Here is an 18,931-nt window from a genome sequence, read left to right as displayed (position 1 = left end):
TTATAACAAAAACAAGCATGACGAGCTTCCCTAAGAGCCAGAGCCCCCCGGGAATTATGGAGTCACCACATTTGGGGAGCTGCCAGGCCAATAAAATTTAATGTGTCAACACCCTATAAAGAAAGCAACGGCATTCATTATTAAGAAGGTGTTTGTTTCTCACTGAAACTTGTTCTCCAGGGTTGCTTCTGGGATAAAGGAATGACATTTCCCAGGGACGAGGAGGGGGCTGGCTGAGGTGCGGACTGAGCCACATATTTTAATACTTGGGTGTGGGAAGCAGAAGATGACTGACCTTTTCCACTTGCTGGAGAAATTTAAGATGGGATAACGTTAATACTTGGAGACAGATGTTCTCACCTGATCCAGCTGGGAACATCGCAAAGCAGACCGTCCTAGTTTCCATTCCAGAAGCACAAGTGTCTGATGTCAGTTAACCCAGCAGGGTACTCACACAGATGCTTCATTCATTCATTCATTCATTCACTCATTCATTCACTCCTTCATTCACTCGTTTTCTCATTCATTATTCAAAAAATATTTCTTGAGCCTCCACTACACTTCACACACCGATGTGAGCCACGAATGTCCATCAGGGAACAAACAGACCAAAGTCCCTGCCCTCATGGTGCTGACATTATCATGGGGGATACAGACTGAAAGCAAACTAAGAACTAAAACGTGTGGCCTGTTCAACAGCGGTGAGTCTTGTGGAAATGCCAAAAGCAGAGAAGAGAGATCTCATGCCCATTTTGAGGAGTCATGAAAGAAACAGATATTTATGATGTATACCTCACCCTGCTCCATGGAGAGCACTGGGCCAGGATTGGGAACTTGAACCCGTGGCCCCCAAGATGCTCTCAGTCACCGGGGACAGAGACACCTGATCACATCATCAAAATCCACTGAAAAATGGTCTGCGGCCCCACAGGGTGCTGGGAATTTGCCAGAAGATGTGCTGTCTGTGAGGGAACAGAGCATCTGGGCCAGAACAAGGATGTACGTTTCAGTGAGCACAGAAACTGTCTCCAGAAATAGTGGGATTTCTCAAAGTTCTACAACTCTACTTGGTCACCATACAAGCAGCTCCTTCACAGTGGAAACACGTGTCCTTGAGACTTGAAGTGTCTTGAGGGCAAGGACTATGTTTTATTCACCCAGGCAACTGCTCCTCAGAAAAAAGCCATGCACCAAGCTGGCGCTCAGACAGCATCTGATGAACTGTGCACATCACGTGCAACCGTGCTGAAAGCGAGTCGGTTGTTCTGGCTAATCTAGAGCCAAGTCTTTTAAGGTCTCATAACTAGAACATGAAGAGGAGATCACCAGGACTACCGATGTGTCTAATAAGGTGACTCGGGGCTTGCATGTGGGGCTAGTTCTTTAAGGGTCAACATCTCAATTCCTGGCTCTGGGAGAATAGATTAATAGCAACTTTGAGAACTCTACCCTCCAGTAGAAAAAAATCAAGGTGAAGACAAACGGGAGGAAGAAAGAACTACTTCAATCTATGAATGGACTGTAAACCATCATTTCTAATTAATTTGTTTGCTCTCAGCACACTTTGCAACAAGCCAAAATTATAGATGGTGTTAGGGTTCCCAGGCTAGCCCTCAAACTTTTTTTCAGCTGTACTGAGGCTCAACTGAAGAGGGCTACAAAGTCTAACCATCGTGTTGGTAATAGGATATTCCTTCTCCGTTCTAACATGAAAGCCCAAAAATAGATCTCCCTTAGGGGAGTCAGCCAGGACAACTCTATTTTTTATACAGGGTTTGTTTGGAACATGCACATTCACATTCAGGAGGATCACATGAGGCTATACGGAGAAGAAGTTTGATGTACTTCAATGTCAATAAGAGCTATTTTCTCCAAAAGAGAAGTCCTAGATGAACAGAGGAAACCAGTAGTTAATGGGATTGGCCTTATTGCCTGACCTAATATCTACAGGCAAAAGGGCAGGAAAGGAAAGAAACCAGGGTTATATAATAAGCAATGACTGCTAGTTAGAATTCTGAAAACACAAATAATTCAGTAATTATACCAAAGCAATTCTAATGTAGTCTGCCCTATACCATATTCAAGATACTGAACAGAAAACTGAGTTTTTTTATTTACACATCAGGTACGAGCCGCTAAACTTCACTGGACCTGCGATCAAGCCAACCCTCATAGATCTACAGAGTCAAAGTGACCTTCCCAATTAATTCCCTGATGTGTTCTTCCATTCCTCATTCCATGTAGCCACAAACGTTTATTGCCACATCTCCTGCGACTGGCATGCAGGCTGTGGGCTGGGCAAACAAAGAAAAGTACGAAGCTCACCGAGACAATACTGAATGGTAGCGGTTGTGGCAGAGGAAAGGTAAGGGGGCTGCCCGAAGGCACCCGAGGCACAGTTGTAGGCTGCTCCTGCAGAATCTAAGAAGGCTTCAGACCAGCCAGCCCTTTTGGACACCCAGGGGGACACAGGGGTCCCGCTAAGATTTGGAGTCACTTATTTCGCATTCTTTAAAACACAACCTCACTTTCTAAAGGACACAAAATGCTTAGCCGGATGGGGATCCCAGGCCACTAGTGAGCACAGGACTGCCACTGGCTAGCAGCTAGCTCCCATCAGTTTCTGGGGAAAAGGGAACCGGTCATAACATCGCCAGGGAAAGCTGGTTCTGCCTTCTATTGATCAACGAATGGCCTTGGGGGTTTGTGAGGACAATCGACTTTGCATTGTTTAGCAAAGTTTAAGTGGATGCCCCCCCACCAAATCCTGGCATTTAATAGCTTCAGCGCATAAAGCAGAGTTGAGTTTACATGGATATATATGGGAAGTTAAATTCACTTTCACTGCTGAACAGCTAATATAAGAAGTGGCTGCACTTCCGGAGCATAATCTGGCAAATTCCTAGTGAGAACTCAGCCTTGGGAACAAGCCAAAAACACTGCCAGAGGTGGTCTTAAAACACAGTGCGGGGTCACTGAAAACAGCTGCCTTTGACTACTTTTTGAAACTTAATTTCTCCCAACAATGGTTGTGGTTTCCATTTATGCCTCTAATTAATGTGACTCTTAAGTGAAAAAGCCCTTTAAGATGCTGACATAGTGATGGCTGCGTTATCAAGAAGGGATGGCTGGAGCACACACCTGGGCTAGAATGAGGTAGAGAAAACACTTTTTGGCACCTAGTGAGAAAGCCAGAAGAACACGAGGGATCAAAATAAGCCTAAATTAAACAAGTACATAAAATTATCATTGAGAGTAGAGATCATGCCATTTTCTTTTTACAGCAACCACCATCTCTAGCTAAGGGCCTAAAACACAGCTCTGAGTTCATTCAAAGGGACCAACCCATTACCCTACATAACGTATGTGTTTTGAAGACCACAAAGAAAGGATCGTGCCCTGGGTCTAGCATCACCTAAGACACCATCTGCCTGCATGCTAGAAATTCCGAACCTGCTGAAAACCACCATGCCACTTAAAAGACCAGCAATTTAGCAACGGGATCACGGGCACCGTGTGGGACAGGCCCACAGCACACTTCATGCTGACACACTTGTGACATTAGATGAGAGGAGAACGCTTTTCTGAAGTCAAAAAACACCCACAGTCACCCAGGAGTGAAAGAAGGACATTTTCAATTGGGACATGAAGATCTTATGGAGGAAATCATGTCGGGGGATGTGGCCATAGGAGCAGCATGGTTAAAGCCAATCCAATAATCCAGTGCTAGTAATTACTACTGAATATCACAGGATTAATTTCTACTTGCCAACCATTTATGACGTTGTCGGACTTTGTTTCTGATAACAGGCACAGTGAAAGACATTTCTTTTTTCCTTTCCTGACCTTTTAACCAATTAATTTGGGGGCTGGGGAGGGTCAGAGTTGTTAGTCCTGACTCTCGGGCGTCATCTTCAAGGTCTTTCAGACACTAAGAGCGGCTCGGATGTGTGGCCAGGAAGAAAGCTTTCGGTGACCTTTCTATGACATTTCTCAGCACCCTTTCCTACCACCTAGGGCCTTGCTATCTTAGATCTCCCTGTGATGCATTCTCGAGAAAGCACATGCTGTCTGTCACTGCCACTCCTGCTCTTGGGCCCCTGCCTCCAAGGACATAGCTCAGGCTGATGCCGGTAGCCATCCTTCGTCCTTCATCATCCCCATGGCTTTGTTATAAAAACTTCCACACCACTTCCGCCACATACCGTACCTTCTTTGTTGCTATTGTTGTCCACTCTACTTTCCCTTACGTCTTTTGTGACTGATCCGCAAGAGGAATAAGCAGAGACTTGCAAACCCCAAATTCATCCCCAATTTTCTCCTTTTTATGTAAGCATACAAAAGTATATTTTTATGCCCAGGATTTTTAACTTTTAATGTTTATTTTTGAGAGAGAGAGGGAGGGAGAATGAGGAGGGAACGGGCAAACAGAGACAGAGACACAGAATCCGAAGCAGGCTCCAGGCTCCGAGCGGTCAGCGCAGAGCCCGATGTGGGGCTCGAACCCACGGGCATGTGACATCACGACCTGAGCTGAAGTCGGACGCTTAGCTGACTGAGCCACCCAGGTGCCCCTATTTACAAGAATCTTTGAAAACGACAACTAAATATTGGAGCAGATTACTGCAGAAGAAGCCTAAGGTAGCTGGAGAAACTGGTGAATTGCCCACAGAATTAAACGTGAGAATTCTAGGCCACTCCAGAAAGGAGGCCCCAATGTTGTGTCTGAATGAGGTGTCCCGACTAGAGTTCCACACTGTCTTCTATAAACAACAGTCATTTCACTTCCTTTAAAGTAGAGCAAGGTCTTATAAAGACATCCACAAAGCAGAAGTGGAAATGGCTCTCCACCTGGTCTCCGCCAAAACCACCTTGTAAAACGCGCTTGTCCACATCCTTCTGCTCTAGCAAATCTTGAGCAACTCCTCCTCTGTGTGTTTTCACGATGTCCATGCTCTTCCCATCCTTAATCATCTCATGACTCATGTCTAGTCTCATTTAGCTTTCAGTGAAGCCCTCCTTGACCGCAGAAGTGTCAAAAGGGTATCAAGTGAGGAGAGGTCCCAGGGTCTGGAATTTGTTCCTCAGTTAGAACTGTGAGCTGGAGGGATGGGGGTGGGGGGTGGGGGCTGGCAAGAGAATCAAGGGAACAGAAGAGAAAAAATACCAAAGACAGCAGCTTGGTACTTGGCACTGTCCTTGGTGCTGAATGATATGTTTGTTTTTCCAAGTTACATATACCGTTAAGACCAGAAAAGGACTGACAAATGGCAACTAGCTACAATGGTACAACTGTATATGCTACAAAGATCAATGCATGGAAAATCCATGTTTATAATGGGCATGTTTATCATTAGTGTCCAAAGGGGTTCCTGCTGGGGAAAAAGTGGGGACCAGAGCTTTGCACAATGTATACTTTTCATTTGCTTTTTGCACTTAGTTGGAATTGTTTCATTAGATTTGTCTATTATTGAACTCCAATAGGAGAACCAAGAGAGTGACTGTATTATTTGTTCAAATTAATATTAACCAAATAGCATACCGGCATTGTGACAGGCATAGGATTATAAACCTGTATGAGGTATAATTCCTCAAAACAAAAGGAAAGAGAGCTTCACAAAGACAGCAGTTAACTTGCAAGACAGAAAATTTGTAATTTTTCATCAAGACATTCTTTCTCTGAATCTTTTATATCAATAACCCAATCTTTCTCTTCTCTAAACTTACAATCACAAAAGATCTCTAGCCCTACTGACAATGCAGAAGTATCTGGTCCAGTAGTTCAAAATTTTTGGACTGCCCCTCTTCATGGCAATGGCTATCTAAAAAGATAATCATTTCAAGTATTGGTTTTATGACTTGTTTCCAAGTGAGAAGGAAAAATTAGGGAAATTCCATAAGAGCACTTTGTGTTCTCTGTCCTATAGAAAGAATTTATCTGTTTCATCTATATTTGGAGAACACATTCATTCAGATGCTGTAACACAATTATTAATGTGACCATAAAATTATCAGTGAAGCCAAACCCCACAGCTTGGAAGCTCCAAGGACAATTAGATGGATTATCAAAGCAATAAGCACAATGGATTACATAGTTTAAGCCTTCTACTGAAAACACCTGCATGCTTAATAAAATTTTAGCAGGTATACCTTGATTGACATCAGCTGCTGGAGGCAGCCTATGACTTAAACCACATGACACGAGGGCAACACATTAAATTTTATCCGCAAATTAATTTCTCATTGATCTCTGTTTCTATAAACTGCCTGTAGGGACTCCAAACACGTGAATCCTTTAAACAAAAGAAAGGTTAAAAAAAAATCTTAGAAACATACTGAGGGCTCTCTCTAAGAAAAGTTCATGGCAATGAGAGCCTGATAATACCTCTCAGACATAATGGAACTATGACTGACCATCTTTCTTTTAAATTAGCTAAAAACCAGTGACCACAAATATGTCTTCATGTAAAGTAGACATGATGACTCGTTTGCTTATCAATAGACATCAGCCAAACCATACTATGTCTCATGATTGAGTGACATGGGTTGTGTTGTAATAAAGGAAGCAAGAGAAAGGAAACTGAATTAAAGTGATATTGGAGGCATGGGTGAGAGTTAGTCAAGAGGAAGTGTTTTCCAAGTCACTCTTTCAACCAGCTAGAAGAAAAACTCTAGAATGGCTTTCCATTACATTTAAAATAATGTCCAAAGAGTTTCCAATTTTACATGGTCTGATCTCATCTCCCTGTACTCCTATATGCAACATCTGTTCTAGCCACACTAGCCCTTTTTTCTGTCATGCAAACATGCCAACATCATTCCCATTGCAGGATGTTACCTGGGAGAGTCCTCCTGTTTGTACCACTCAGCCCTGGACCTTCAGATGACTGACATCTTTTTTTTTTTTTTTTAATCACTAAGGTCCCATTTCAGAATCCATGCCCTCAGTGTGCTAGCTAAAGTCACCTCTTCACAACCCTTCCTTAATACAGAGCATTATCAAAACTCACCCAACTCATCCATCCATCCATCCATCCATCCATCCATCCGTGTGTTTGTTTTTTGTCTGCCTCTGCCACTCTACTGCAAGCTTCGTAAGGACAAGGATTCTGTCTTATTCAAAAATGTCTCTTCAGTAGTCAAATAATGCCTAACACCTAATGGGCACTTAATAACTATTTGCTTACTCACTGTAACAGGGTTAAAAAAAAATTGTGTACTTTTTAGAGGTGGTAAGAATAGTGTTTTCAGAAAAGTACTTTAAAAAAGCAATTTCTAACTGAAGAACACTAAGGTCCTGAAGAGAGGCCTTTTGTGCATTTTTGGTACCCACTGCCCTTGTCCTGTCATTGCTGGATTCACTGACTATCCCAACCTGCCAATTACACGTAGGGCAGAATACCAGTCCCAAGGTAGAAGGAATGTGTCACAGAGAATCAGAAGACTGGGGTCCAAGAATAATGAGATCCTGGACCTGAAATGTTACTGCATTCTCCTCTGTAAAATGAGGATAGCATAATTAATTTGAAGACTCAAGGCTCTAACGTGAGATACTTGGGAATTCTATGATATTGGCAAGTAAGGGGTGTTGGTATTGATGATGCTTGATAGAGACTTGTCCTGGGGTCTAACACAGGAAGGTTCTACAAGGTTGGAATTCATATTTTCCTCAGAACCAAGAAAGAGTGCCCACACATAAGGGGTAAGAAATGTCCCTGATTTTGCCTGCTTTCTTTTAAAAATGTAAACTTTGGACTATGACTAGCATCTATAAACAGCTGCCTTGGTTGGTGGTTAGCACATGCTAGTGCAACCCAAAAGCAGAACAGGATGTCATTTGCAACCCAAGCTAACAGTGCCACACCCGCCATGTCACTGCTAGGACATGGGCTCAAGTGTTGTGCACAATACTGTACAGAATGACCTTGGTCAGAAATGAGCTTAGGGCAAGCTCTAGTAGAATATGCCAAATAGAGAAAGTCATTTTACATATACGTAAGGCATGGAAGAATGCAGAAGGTCAATGTCATGACACAGGGGAACCCTGGAACGGATTTGACAAATCTGGCACCAGGTGGGAAGGTTCATGAGGAATGTCCTCTTGGGGTTTATCATCAAGAGGACAAGTCTAAGGAAGAAAGTGGCCATGTCTCGTGAAGACAATAGGGAGGGTGTGATGTACATACACGCTCTCGATTGTTCCTCTCTACTAAGCCAAAAGTTGGAATCCAGAGAAGCCCTGTACAGAAAGTGATGGTGGACCAAGTCAACGCACATGCAGCCACACAAGGATTCCAATTGTCGCCCAAATACAGTGGGGTCACAGGCAATGATCAGCAACACGTTAGGGCCAAATATGGTCACTTGATTAATAAGAAAAATACACAGAATTCAAAGGTCAAGTCCTGAGTTTACCAAAGCTCACTGAGACAACATGACATTGAGTGGAAAATCTTTTTGTCAAATGTTTATGTAACACAAAATATAATGAGGAAAACAAAAGTTATTTTCGATTCAAAATCCATGATGCATACAAGAGAAGTTTACATAGTGAAGGTGATAAAAATATTGACTGCTGATGTTGACAGCAAACCTCCTGTGCACACTGTTACTATGTTGAGTGATTCTCTAAATGTAAATTTACCCCCTAAGTGTACATAAGCCAATTCAGGTGGAAGCTCTTCTTCTGCCACAAATTTAACAGACTGTGGTTATCGCGTTTGCCCCTGGGTACAAAGTAATATTTGGAAAACCTACACCTGGCTGTTAAAAATATCAGTGAAGAAAGGTCAACTGAAGTTGTTAGAGGAAGCAGCATCAAAGCACCCCCTATGCTAGTTTCTTGGGGCGACTGAGCCAAGAAATAGTGAAGGCCTGGTCAAGAAAATCCTGCTTATCAAACCTTGTGGTTTATTCAACCTTCCACAGTATGCTCCAAAAAATACTCTCAGGTTCTTGTTTTTTTGGTTTTTGTTTTTGTTTTTGTAAGGAGGAAAAGAGTTAGCAAATGCCCCACCCTCTACCCCCCCACGCAAAACAAAACACAAAAAACCCCACCAAACGACTTATAGGACTTATAGACCTCACAGCCAGAGAAGGTCAGTGGGAAGGCATGGCAGCAGCATAGCATACTTGACCACAAGGCCGAGCAAACTGTTTTCTCTACAGAGCCAGAGAATAAATATTCTGGAATCTGGAGATCAAGAAGTAAAACAGAAGATATTCTGTAGATAATTATGTAAAAACTTTCACTAGTTTTTACTGTCAAAATCTTTATGGACACTGTAATTTAAATTTCATTAATTTACACAGTTTCCAAATATTCTTCTTCTTCCTCCCCCCCTCCCCCCCAACCATTTAAATTGTAAAATCCCTTCTTAGCTTGCTGGACAAAAATCAGACCAAGGATGGGATTCAACCCGACAACTATAGTTTGCAGACCTGTACTCCAGCAGACCGAGAGGTCGCGGGGCAAAATTAAGCCACGGAGTCAGAGTATCTGGCATCGGTTTTCCCTCAAAGTTCATTTAAAACACCATAAGCGTAAAGGTGCCCTGATTGTCTTTTAACAAAATCAGATTATCTCCTTCACCCGGTAGCTGATGTTCACATTCTGGATTTATTTTCCATATCATCTTCGCTGTAGACGTCGCGTTGGTTTTGTATGATAAATGCAGACAGGAGCAAAATGGGAAACACACATTAATCAGTTTCCATTACCATGACGAGCGACGGCATTGGGAAGGCATCTGGTGTGAGTGAGGTGTCTGCTCTTTAACAGCCAGCGACCACCAGCCACCGCTTGTAATGCTCTCCTGTTCTTATCTTGTAGGCTTTCATATCGGACTGGGCAAGACACAGCTAATTGTGAGACATGCAGGAACAGTGCATGTGTTATCTATAGGTATGTTAACGTTCTCCTCCTCCCACTTTTCTATTACGAGTGACAAATGATGTTTACCCACAAATGCAAGAATCATTGGGGGCCGTGCTGGGATGATCGTATGAGACACCGAGTAAAGGGCCTTACCTGACCACAGTTCTAAGCTACTTTTCCATCCTCAGCCCCAGGTCTATGATCCCAGGATGAGGGAGAGCTTGAACTCGTTGGTCTTGCAAATGCATCTTAGTGGTTTTGAAAACGGGGAGAGAAGTTTGATGGCCTGCTGCCTCGGAATCAATAGCCATGAGCACTGTGGTGTGTTCCAGAAAGCTCTGAAATATAAGCCCTTCAGATGGTATAGATCAAAGGCTGCAACCCACACCGCATGTGCTAGGAATACCGTAGAAGGACCCAGGCCGCTTGCATCAAATGCGCAATTTGTTTCCTTAGGAACTCACAGAGACCGTTGAACTTGAAACTCTCGGGACTTAACCCCCTGTCTAGAACCCCGGCAGCTGTTCACCATGTTTCTTAATTTAAACTTCATTTAGATTACTCACCTCAACAAGAATGCAGCAGAAACTTTCAACAGGGAAAAACCATGTTAGGCTCCTCGTGATAATTTAGGATTTTCAGACAGAGTCACAACCTTCAGAGAGGTTACGGTCTTTTTTCTTCTCGGAAATGTAATTTTCACAAAGTGAGAGAGGAGTGAGAGATGTTATGATTTAGTTCATTGCGTAAAATGAAGCTTGGAGGGCAACTGTAGTTGACTTCTCAAAAACAATTCTAACTGCATAGTTACATATCCAGAAATGTGTAAAAGAACTCCCATCTCCCCCGCCAGCAAATACACCTTCCAGAAAGATCTTCAGAGTTACCATCCTCTCCTCAAAAAAGCGGAGACAGAGAGAGGGTATAAATGTCTTCAGTGTAGCAAAAAGCTGGAGTCCACACAACCTTGGGCCCAGCACATATCTCCAGTCGGGGCAGAACATTCCAGACAGGACTCAGCCTCTTTAACAGCAGAGCTGAGTCACTTGGTGACCTTCTGTGGGACCAGGCAGAAGAAACCCAAGGCAGACATGCGCGCCGATGTCACACTAGCACATTCCTTACTGCAGAAATTCTCAACAAAGGGCAATTTTGCCTCCAAGGGGACATCTGGCAAGGTCTGGAGGGAGACATTTTCAGCTGTCATAACTAGGGAGGTGCCACTGGCATCTAGTGGGTAGAGGCCAGGGATGTTGCTAACGTCCGATAAAGCATAGGACAGCCCCACAACAAAAATTTATCCGGTCCAAGACGTCGGTTGCTCCGAGGCTTGACAAAGCCTACCCTACTGGAACCATCGCCAGGTTAAGGTCCATAAAAGGCACAGGACCCTGCAACCCTGCAGCAGCCCCCACCCAGCCTGCCAGCCCGCCTGATTGTCCTCAGCTATTAACAAAGAGGAAGGTGAAAAGCAAGCACCCAGGCGAGTTCTGTTTGTCAAGAACTCGCACAAATCGCAAATTACGTCCTCGGGGACCGCTACGTATCAGAGGAGTCTGGTCAGTGGGAAGTTCCTCTACATTCATATCATGGAAGAGAATTTAGGGTCACCAGCGAAGGGATGTAACTCTGACGTAAAACAACTTAGGAAAAGCAGTGAAGAACGAAAGCGCCTGGCATATAACCTCCCCGTTTGGCTTTCGTTACTCTGGGAGCTACAGGTCACCCAGTCTTTTAACGCAACAGAGCAGAAGTGAGCAGAGATTTCCAGAGAAGGTTCAGAGTGAGCATCATGAACACAAACCCATTTAACATTTTGTGGGTGATTGAAAAAAGAATTTATTAGGACACTCTCCAGGGTAACTGAAGTAATTTAAGTAAATTTAGCTCTAAATCCAGAAGTGACTTACATTAAAAGTGATATTAAAAGTGATTTAACAAGCCTGTGAAGGACAGAAATTGGTCTTTTTTCAGGAATTAGCTTTGAGTGGTTGCTATTTAGACTTGGCTCAGCCAACATTCTGCAGGAATCCCAGGACACCAGCTACTGGCCCACTTTCTGAAAGAACTCTGAGGGTCTCGGAACCACAGGAAATTGCGAGTAATTGAGCAAAGACTGGCCAGTTAGAGGGACCGGGGCCATTGTGATCACTGTGCTTACCTCCTACAAAAATGGGAAAATGCATGTTTACTCACAGAGAGCTTCTCGTCAAGAGATGTGACCACGAGGGAAGGCTGGCCTTCCCTTGGGGGTGTGCATCTCTCCCAGGTGCATGGGAGGAGCCACACAAACCCCCCACCGGCCCTCTCTCTAAATGAGCCAAGTATCCTTGAAGAGGTGGTAGCAGAAAATTGGGAATTTTAGAGATCTCGTGCAGGAAAGTATTTTAAAATCTCTCCTTCAGAGTGACAATTCCCCAACCTCCAAGCTTGTGTCGCACACAGAAGCTACCCTAGAAGGCCTAACAACAACGCTTCAGCTGGACTCATAAAGTCAGCCTTCCAGCCGTTAATCCAGACGAGGACCTTGATATCTCTGACACGCTGAACACACACAGCTCATCAAGCTCTGTTCCCAATTTTCCTGCCCCTTTACGTTAGAAGTCATTAAAATTTAACTGTGACTAACTTGCACAAGGTTATATGCCAACAAAAAATTTAAACGCTCTGTATGCTGGTTATTGACACTGGACCAGAGTGTTCTGAGCTCCATAGATAGTAAAAGTGCAAGCTCACTTCTGGTCAACTAATTGAAAACCCAGTCAAAAGGGAAACCATACGCTTAACCTGTTAATTTAATCTGAATCCTATAAACGGAGCTCTTATATTTACTTGGTGGAAAGTTATGCCAGTCTTTTGAGAGGCAGCCCAGGTGTTTTCTGTGAATGCGGGCACCCCACTAGCGTTCCAAGGGATTTTCCATGAGCCATCTTGTGAGGGAATCTGATTTCAGAAAGCTTCTAGATCCTGATTTGCCCCTACCTTTTTCACACTTGATATTTGGTAACACCTTCTTCTGTCCAAAGCGTCTAACTCACAGAAATAATTCTCTTTGACTAAGTTCTATTACATTGGTTTATGTAACATTCAAGTAAGTCACATCATTTCAATGATGGGCACCAACGGCATGCACAGATCCAAACACAACATCCTCTTGGTGAGCACACAGCTACAGAGCGAGAACAGAGAAGCCTGTTCACCAGGAGTGTCAGCCTCGTGTGGTTAGGTCACGGCAGAACCACATCAGTGGTTAATCCAGGACAGCCGTGAAGGTGGCTTCCATCATACTGTCTGACTACCAAGGACTAATGTAACAGGATGAAGGAGATACTGGTCTGGTTCTTGGAAGACTGACATCTCTCTGCGTCTGCCCTGATGGCTGACAGTTGTTGATACACCTTGATTCGTAACTTCCCTGTCACAGGGTTCCCTTTTGTCAAAAAGAAAGGGGAGCAAGGGGAAATTCGCCGGGTGATGTCTCAGTTTTCAGTCAGGCCTATGACTTCATCCTCAAATGTCAAATGCTTCATGAAGAATGGAGGTTTCTTTGGTGGAACAGCATTCAGAACTCGTTAGTCCTTTTGCAAGAGAAAGCACCTGTTTGGGGGAGCTCGCAGCATTACACAGCCACAGCATCCCAGAAGTACAGGCCCAAAGTGAGCCAGAGAGAGTGCCCAGATTTCCTAGGCTTTAGGATTTAAGTCCATTTCTTCTCACCGAGGAAACCTGCAAACAAGTCCTCCTTCAATTCCTGCACACTGCTCTATAGAGACAGGGTCCTGTCGCCAAGGGTCAAGTTAGCTCAAGGTCAAGGCCCTTGCAGTTGGTTCCAAGCGTTGTTCTTGCAGGTGGTTCCAAGCTCTCAGATCCTAGACTTCGGGAATATTCCTAGGAGTCCCCATACCACCATCCTGGCCACTCTTCTTGGCCTTTTCCCATAGGATGCCTAGAGCACCTCGAGATTGAACACGTTAAAGGAGTTTCAAACTAAAGAAACTTTTAAATGCCGAAAGACTGCGGTTATCCCAGGAACTGGGAGAACACAAGGGGCCATCATAGCTGCCATATGCACATGTTGCAATTTGTCATACCTGTTCCCTGGCAAGCAGAGAGCCCTGGAAGTCAATGAATTTGACCCCGCCTGTCTTGCATTTGCACTTGAAACCCAATTCCCCTCTCTGAGCAGCATAAGAATCCACCGTGTTTCCAGTAGCAGTTGGCCCGGGGAGCTGCAAAGGGTGCCGTGTTCAAGACCCGGCTGCCTGCAGTTTCATCAACACGGTCCTGTAATAAATGTGTACCTTTGCCACAAGCAGCGGTACATATTTCTCTGTAAAAAATAAGTCTGTCGTGGAAATATACAGGACTTGGAAGAAACATCAAAAGGACAAAAGGTCCTGAAGCAATTTCAGGGAGAGAAGATGCCAGTACCACAAGCCAAAGGTTGGCAACGTCAGCCTGCCAGAGCCTGCTGCTTAGGCACCGGGGCGCCCCAGAGGTCGGGGCGGAACCCCGACCCCCTCTCTTGGGTGGGGTGTCCGACAAATCTCTATATCACGTGGGACAGCACGAAGGGATCAGGTAGGTCCCTTCCGGCTCTGAAAGCTCGTTGAGTCGGGGATTTCCAAGTGATTTACAGCAGCAGTGAGTCCGAGCTTCCACGGAAAGTATCCATGGGAGGAGAAGTGTGGACAGTCACAAGGCATTTCTCACCCAAGGAATGTCCGTTCCTGCATTGGCAAATCGATTTATGCACAGCCGAACCACCATTCTTAGGCAGCGAATTGATTGCCCTGCTCGCTCCAGTCCACTGAAACCCCAAACATCAGAAGTAGTATTTCCCATAACTGGGGATTTGGAGGTGGCTGACATGATTAGAGTTTTTCCTAAGATGACATCCCCTGGATTGTGATCTGGACCAATTATGAAATTCTAATTAAAGACCGTCTCGGCATGAACAAAGATTAAAAGAGATACAAGTTTCAGGTTTCTTTAGCAAAACTTTTCTGGCGAATCATCCGTATTTCCTGTCACAATACGCTGCAATCATTTCAGAAAATGTTTTAGAGATAAATTACTAATATAATCTTTGCTCAAAAGCAGTTCAAAATCCTTTGTACCCAGCCTATCTTGGTAATTCTCTAGTCAGACAAATCTGCTGAGTCACCCTCCTGATGATTCACCTTTTGTTCAGATTGTGTTTCAGGAAGGAACAATGAAACACACCATTTCCCTCCCTCACTGAAGTGGTTAATTTCTAAAATAATACCACAACAAAATGGCTTGAATTCAGATTTGTACATTTTTATGAAAATAGCATGTGCCAAACTCAATTCCGAGGCTTTTGGGAATGAAAGCAAGATTTAAAAGGTAATAATGATGCTGATTCCAGATTCATTACATAGCATCTCTACCAGAATTTAAATTTTTCCTGTAAGTGTTAGAAGTCTCACCATTAGTTGCAAGACCTGAGGCCACTGTACCCTCTAGGAAGATACTGCCCACACCTGCTCCATTTCTGTACATCAAGGCCACCACACAGTTGGCCTCCAGGGACACTAATTACGTGGGGGAGCAGTCGGGAGGCAGGAATATGGATGGATAGGAATGCCGGAAGTCTGCTTTGTTTTCAACACCAATGAGGGAGGGATCTTGCAGACTTTCATGTTGTCTGTGTCCTAATTTTGTCATTTGATATGATCCATTGATGGTCAACAATGGGCAGGATTTCAAACCACTATTTTGGTAAAATACCCAAGCCCTTTCCATTGGATGCTTATAGGCATTTCTGCAGCAACCATTTCCACGGGACTCCTAGGAAACGACAGGCTCCACCCCAGTCACTGGGAGCTGGAAAGGAGTCTGTAACCTGGCTGAAGATAAACCCACGCACACCCCCTAGGGTAAGACTTGCAACAACAGAGCTCTGACAAAGGGGAACCTCTTTGTGCCACAGATACAAGGAAGAAAGATAAGAAGGAGCTGAAGGAAGCTGGGATGTTCCACCTGGGAGGGGGCCGACTCAGAGGAGGCAGGATCATCTTGGAAGGACACCATGTTGAGGAGGGTTCAGATGTGTGCTACAGAGCCGGCTCCTCTGACTGCAGAGTCGGGAACGACCAGCAGGAACTAGGGAGAGAAACAGCCAGTGCTTCCCCAAAGATGGAGGGAGATGCCTCGCTGCTCATGCACACTCATCTTTACAGCAGCTGGGAACTTTCTAGTACCTTGCAATCTCTGACTGCTCATCAAGTAGGCAGTTCTCGAATTCTGCACGTTCTTTTCCAAAACGACCGGAGGATTTCAGGAAAGAGGAGTAAGTTTAGCTTTCCATGAGACCGGAGGAGGAACTCACAGAATTAACGGGTGGCATTCTCTCAAATCATCCTTGGTAATTCACAGCATCGCCAATAAGAGCGCCCCATATGGGGATGCAGAGTTTCCAGATGAGATCGTGCACGGAGATTTTACTGATTCTGGTGTAGTGCACAAAGTGCAAAGAGCTGGTGAGGGTGACGCATGATCAGGACAGCCACCAGCACAGTAAGCTTCATAACTAATGAAGTCTTATTGTGAAGAGAGGTAATTGCATTTGTATGCATAAATGGTGCCAAATCTAGCCTGTCCAGAGCCCACTTGGAGTGGAATCTCTACAGCCTTTGTCATTTAGTGATTATCTCTTAGTGGAAGTGCTCTGTCCAGTCCTGCTCTAATTACCGCCACTTGGTGTAGATTCAGTTCTTTAACAACATGAACTGATGTGGAGGAAATTAGCCTTTTGTCTAATATTTAGCGCTCTGCTCTTAGTATTTACGGTGAATGATGGGCTAGGAGGAAGATGACAGAAAGGAGTCCCTGGATAATACCTTGCGCAGTGAGAGTCTGGCATGAGGAAGTATTTTTTTGACACAGTAAATTAAAAGTCAGAAAAAAAGATTTAACGGACCTCAGAATTCTCCCTGGAAATTCCCAAAGCCAATAATGCAAGTGTTTTCTATTCTATCAGAATTTTAAAAGTATATGATTTCTCCCACCTCCTCCCAACATATATGGATTTGGGTTTTTGTAATAGTTAGTAATACCTTAATTCTAAAATGCAACTCTGATACAGAGTAGATGCTGGAAAACCGAAAACTGATTACTGATCTCAAAGTACTATTTGTAAAGCAATCAGTTAAAATCTACTCAGCAGAGAAAGGCTGATTATATTGATAACCCTTCCCTTAAAACTCTCACCTTTGGTTATGCCCAAAGGGAATAGTTAAGGAGGCATTCACTGATGTCCAAAACTGCTGGGGGGGAGGGGAGAGTGCGGGGGGGGGGGGGGGATGGTTGCAGTGTCAATATCATGAGAAAATAGATGTAACTCATTTTTATATGAATATGGAGATTTTTCTAGGGGCTCAATGTAGGACTGGGTCCCTACCACAATGCCCTGAGTTAGATCCTTTGAAATCCCATGGGGAACACAGTGACTAGAAAAGACAGTGGTTGCTAGGGCCATATAGCTCACTCAGCTCTCCCATCAGTCATCCTGAAAGAGCTCCTCACTTACACATAGCATCCCTGGAGATACACTGGGGAGCCTGGGGTTTACATGGCCACTGGTGACACCAGAGGACACATACAAAGAGATAATGGTTTTCTGGCCTGTGCTATGGGACTATCATTAATTCCTATCAGTGCAGATAGCATTCCTTAGCTCAGATCTGAAATGAGAGAGCTCCATGGAGTATCTAGAATTCGAGTCCTGGGTTGGTGGCTGGGGCGGGGGGGGGGGGGGGGTCAGGTTCCTTTGCACACTACCTCCAGCACCGTGACCCCAGGAAGTCATTTGTCTCTCCGGCAGACAGGTGCCCATCTTCAAAATGATAAGAGCAGATGAGGTGATGGCCAAGATAATGGCCAACCTCACTCTGGTCACCTAATGTTCCCTGCTCCCCCGCCCCCAGCACCTGCCAGACTCACTATAACCAATTCTGGGGAGTTCCATGTCTTCTCATCTTAACTGTAGTTACAATACACTTCCTGCCCAAAGACAAAACACTCATGCTCCTCATTGAAGCCAGGGACAGCAGCATGTTGGCAGGTTACGTTTCATCATTACTGTTCCCTTGTAATTACAATGTATGATCTCTGCGGCTCGCTGGGCATGTGGTGTAAGATATGCTTAATACACATCCGAAGTCTCATTAGTGATCTGGTCCCTTTCTGACTCGAGAAATTATTATGGGTAGAGGTTATAAATAGGGCTGAGTCTTTACACTTTGACCTCTCTGGGGTACAATTTGTGAGAGGCTAAAACATGGTTCCTTGATCCTGGTGCATCTGGCCAGCCCATAAATTCAGGCACTTTGATAAGACCTGGGTGCAAGACCAGTATTTGTACTCCAAAGGAAGTCATAGCCAAGATGGAGATCGAGGACAGAACTCAGCCCAGCACCAAGGAAGAGGGCTGTTCTCCAGTATAGTCAAGATAAAGAACCACTCAGAACAGTCATTGTCTAACAATAACTTTGACGATCATCGTATAATTATAGCAGGATAACAGACTAGTGTTTTTAGTTTTTACAACTGTAATAATTTCCTTGCCATAGTGTACCAGGAAAGGAGGGGGGGAGATCTTATAGTTTAGGGATTAATATTATTGAATACTCCTCTACTTCTGGTATTTTACATCTTATAGTGATTCTATAAACTTGGCTTATGCACCTACTATGTGAAATAATGGTGAGGGAAGGATCCAAAGTTATGATGAATCAGTTCTATGTTCAAAGGGTTAAAAAGCTGGCAATATAAATTGTTAATATTTGAACCTATTGGCATGGGACTGACAGATAATATATAATATAGGTATATTAACACATAAACATATTTTGTATATATTCATTTAGATGACAGATTATAAATGTAAAATAAAAGAACAGAACAGTAGCATTCTGTAGAGGTCAGAAGTGAGTGAGGGGATCTGGATTGAGTTCATCAGTTTATTTCAATTCAGAAGCAAAGCATGTTCTGAGCCTGACACTGTATTAAATACACCTCAGACATAAG

At 44.0% G+C, this 18,931-nt stretch overlaps 2 protein-coding genes across 5 annotated transcripts in view; one reads left to right on the top strand and one right to left on the bottom strand.

Annotated features, from left to right (window-relative positions):
• Positions 1-18,931, bottom strand: part of DOCK1 (dedicator of cytokinesis 1) — a 525,941-nt gene that overhangs the window by 280,560 nt on the left and 226,450 nt on the right. The window lies entirely within an intron of this gene.
• The window catches only part of INSYN2A (inhibitory synaptic factor 2A), a 58,520-nt gene that overhangs the window by 30,436 nt on the left and 9,153 nt on the right, over positions 1-18,931 (top strand). Inside the window, exons 3-4 of one of the 3 annotated variants that reach the window (XM_047073607.1) lie at positions 9,833-9,904; positions 15,660-15,842. The exons of 1 other annotated variant lie outside the window; for it this stretch is intronic. In XM_047073607.1, the coding sequence (XP_046929563.1) occupies positions 9,833-9,904; positions 15,660-15,807 (220 nt within the window). In that variant the 3' untranslated portion in view covers positions 15,808-15,842. Of the gene's footprint in view, positions 1-9,832; positions 9,905-15,659; positions 15,843-18,931 lie in introns of those variants that run through there. One more of the 3 variants, XM_047073606.1, reaches the window with a different exon arrangement.

This window comes from Lynx rufus, unplaced genomic scaffold (assembly GCF_022079265.1).
Source record: "Lynx rufus isolate CCGP_SWC_20201006 ecotype Redwood Valley unplaced genomic scaffold, mLynRuf1.p SCAF_11, whole genome shotgun sequence".
NCBI classification, from domain to species: Eukaryota; Metazoa; Chordata; class Mammalia; order Carnivora; family Felidae; genus Lynx; species Lynx rufus.
This window is presented reverse-complemented; position numbering and strand designations above follow the sequence as displayed.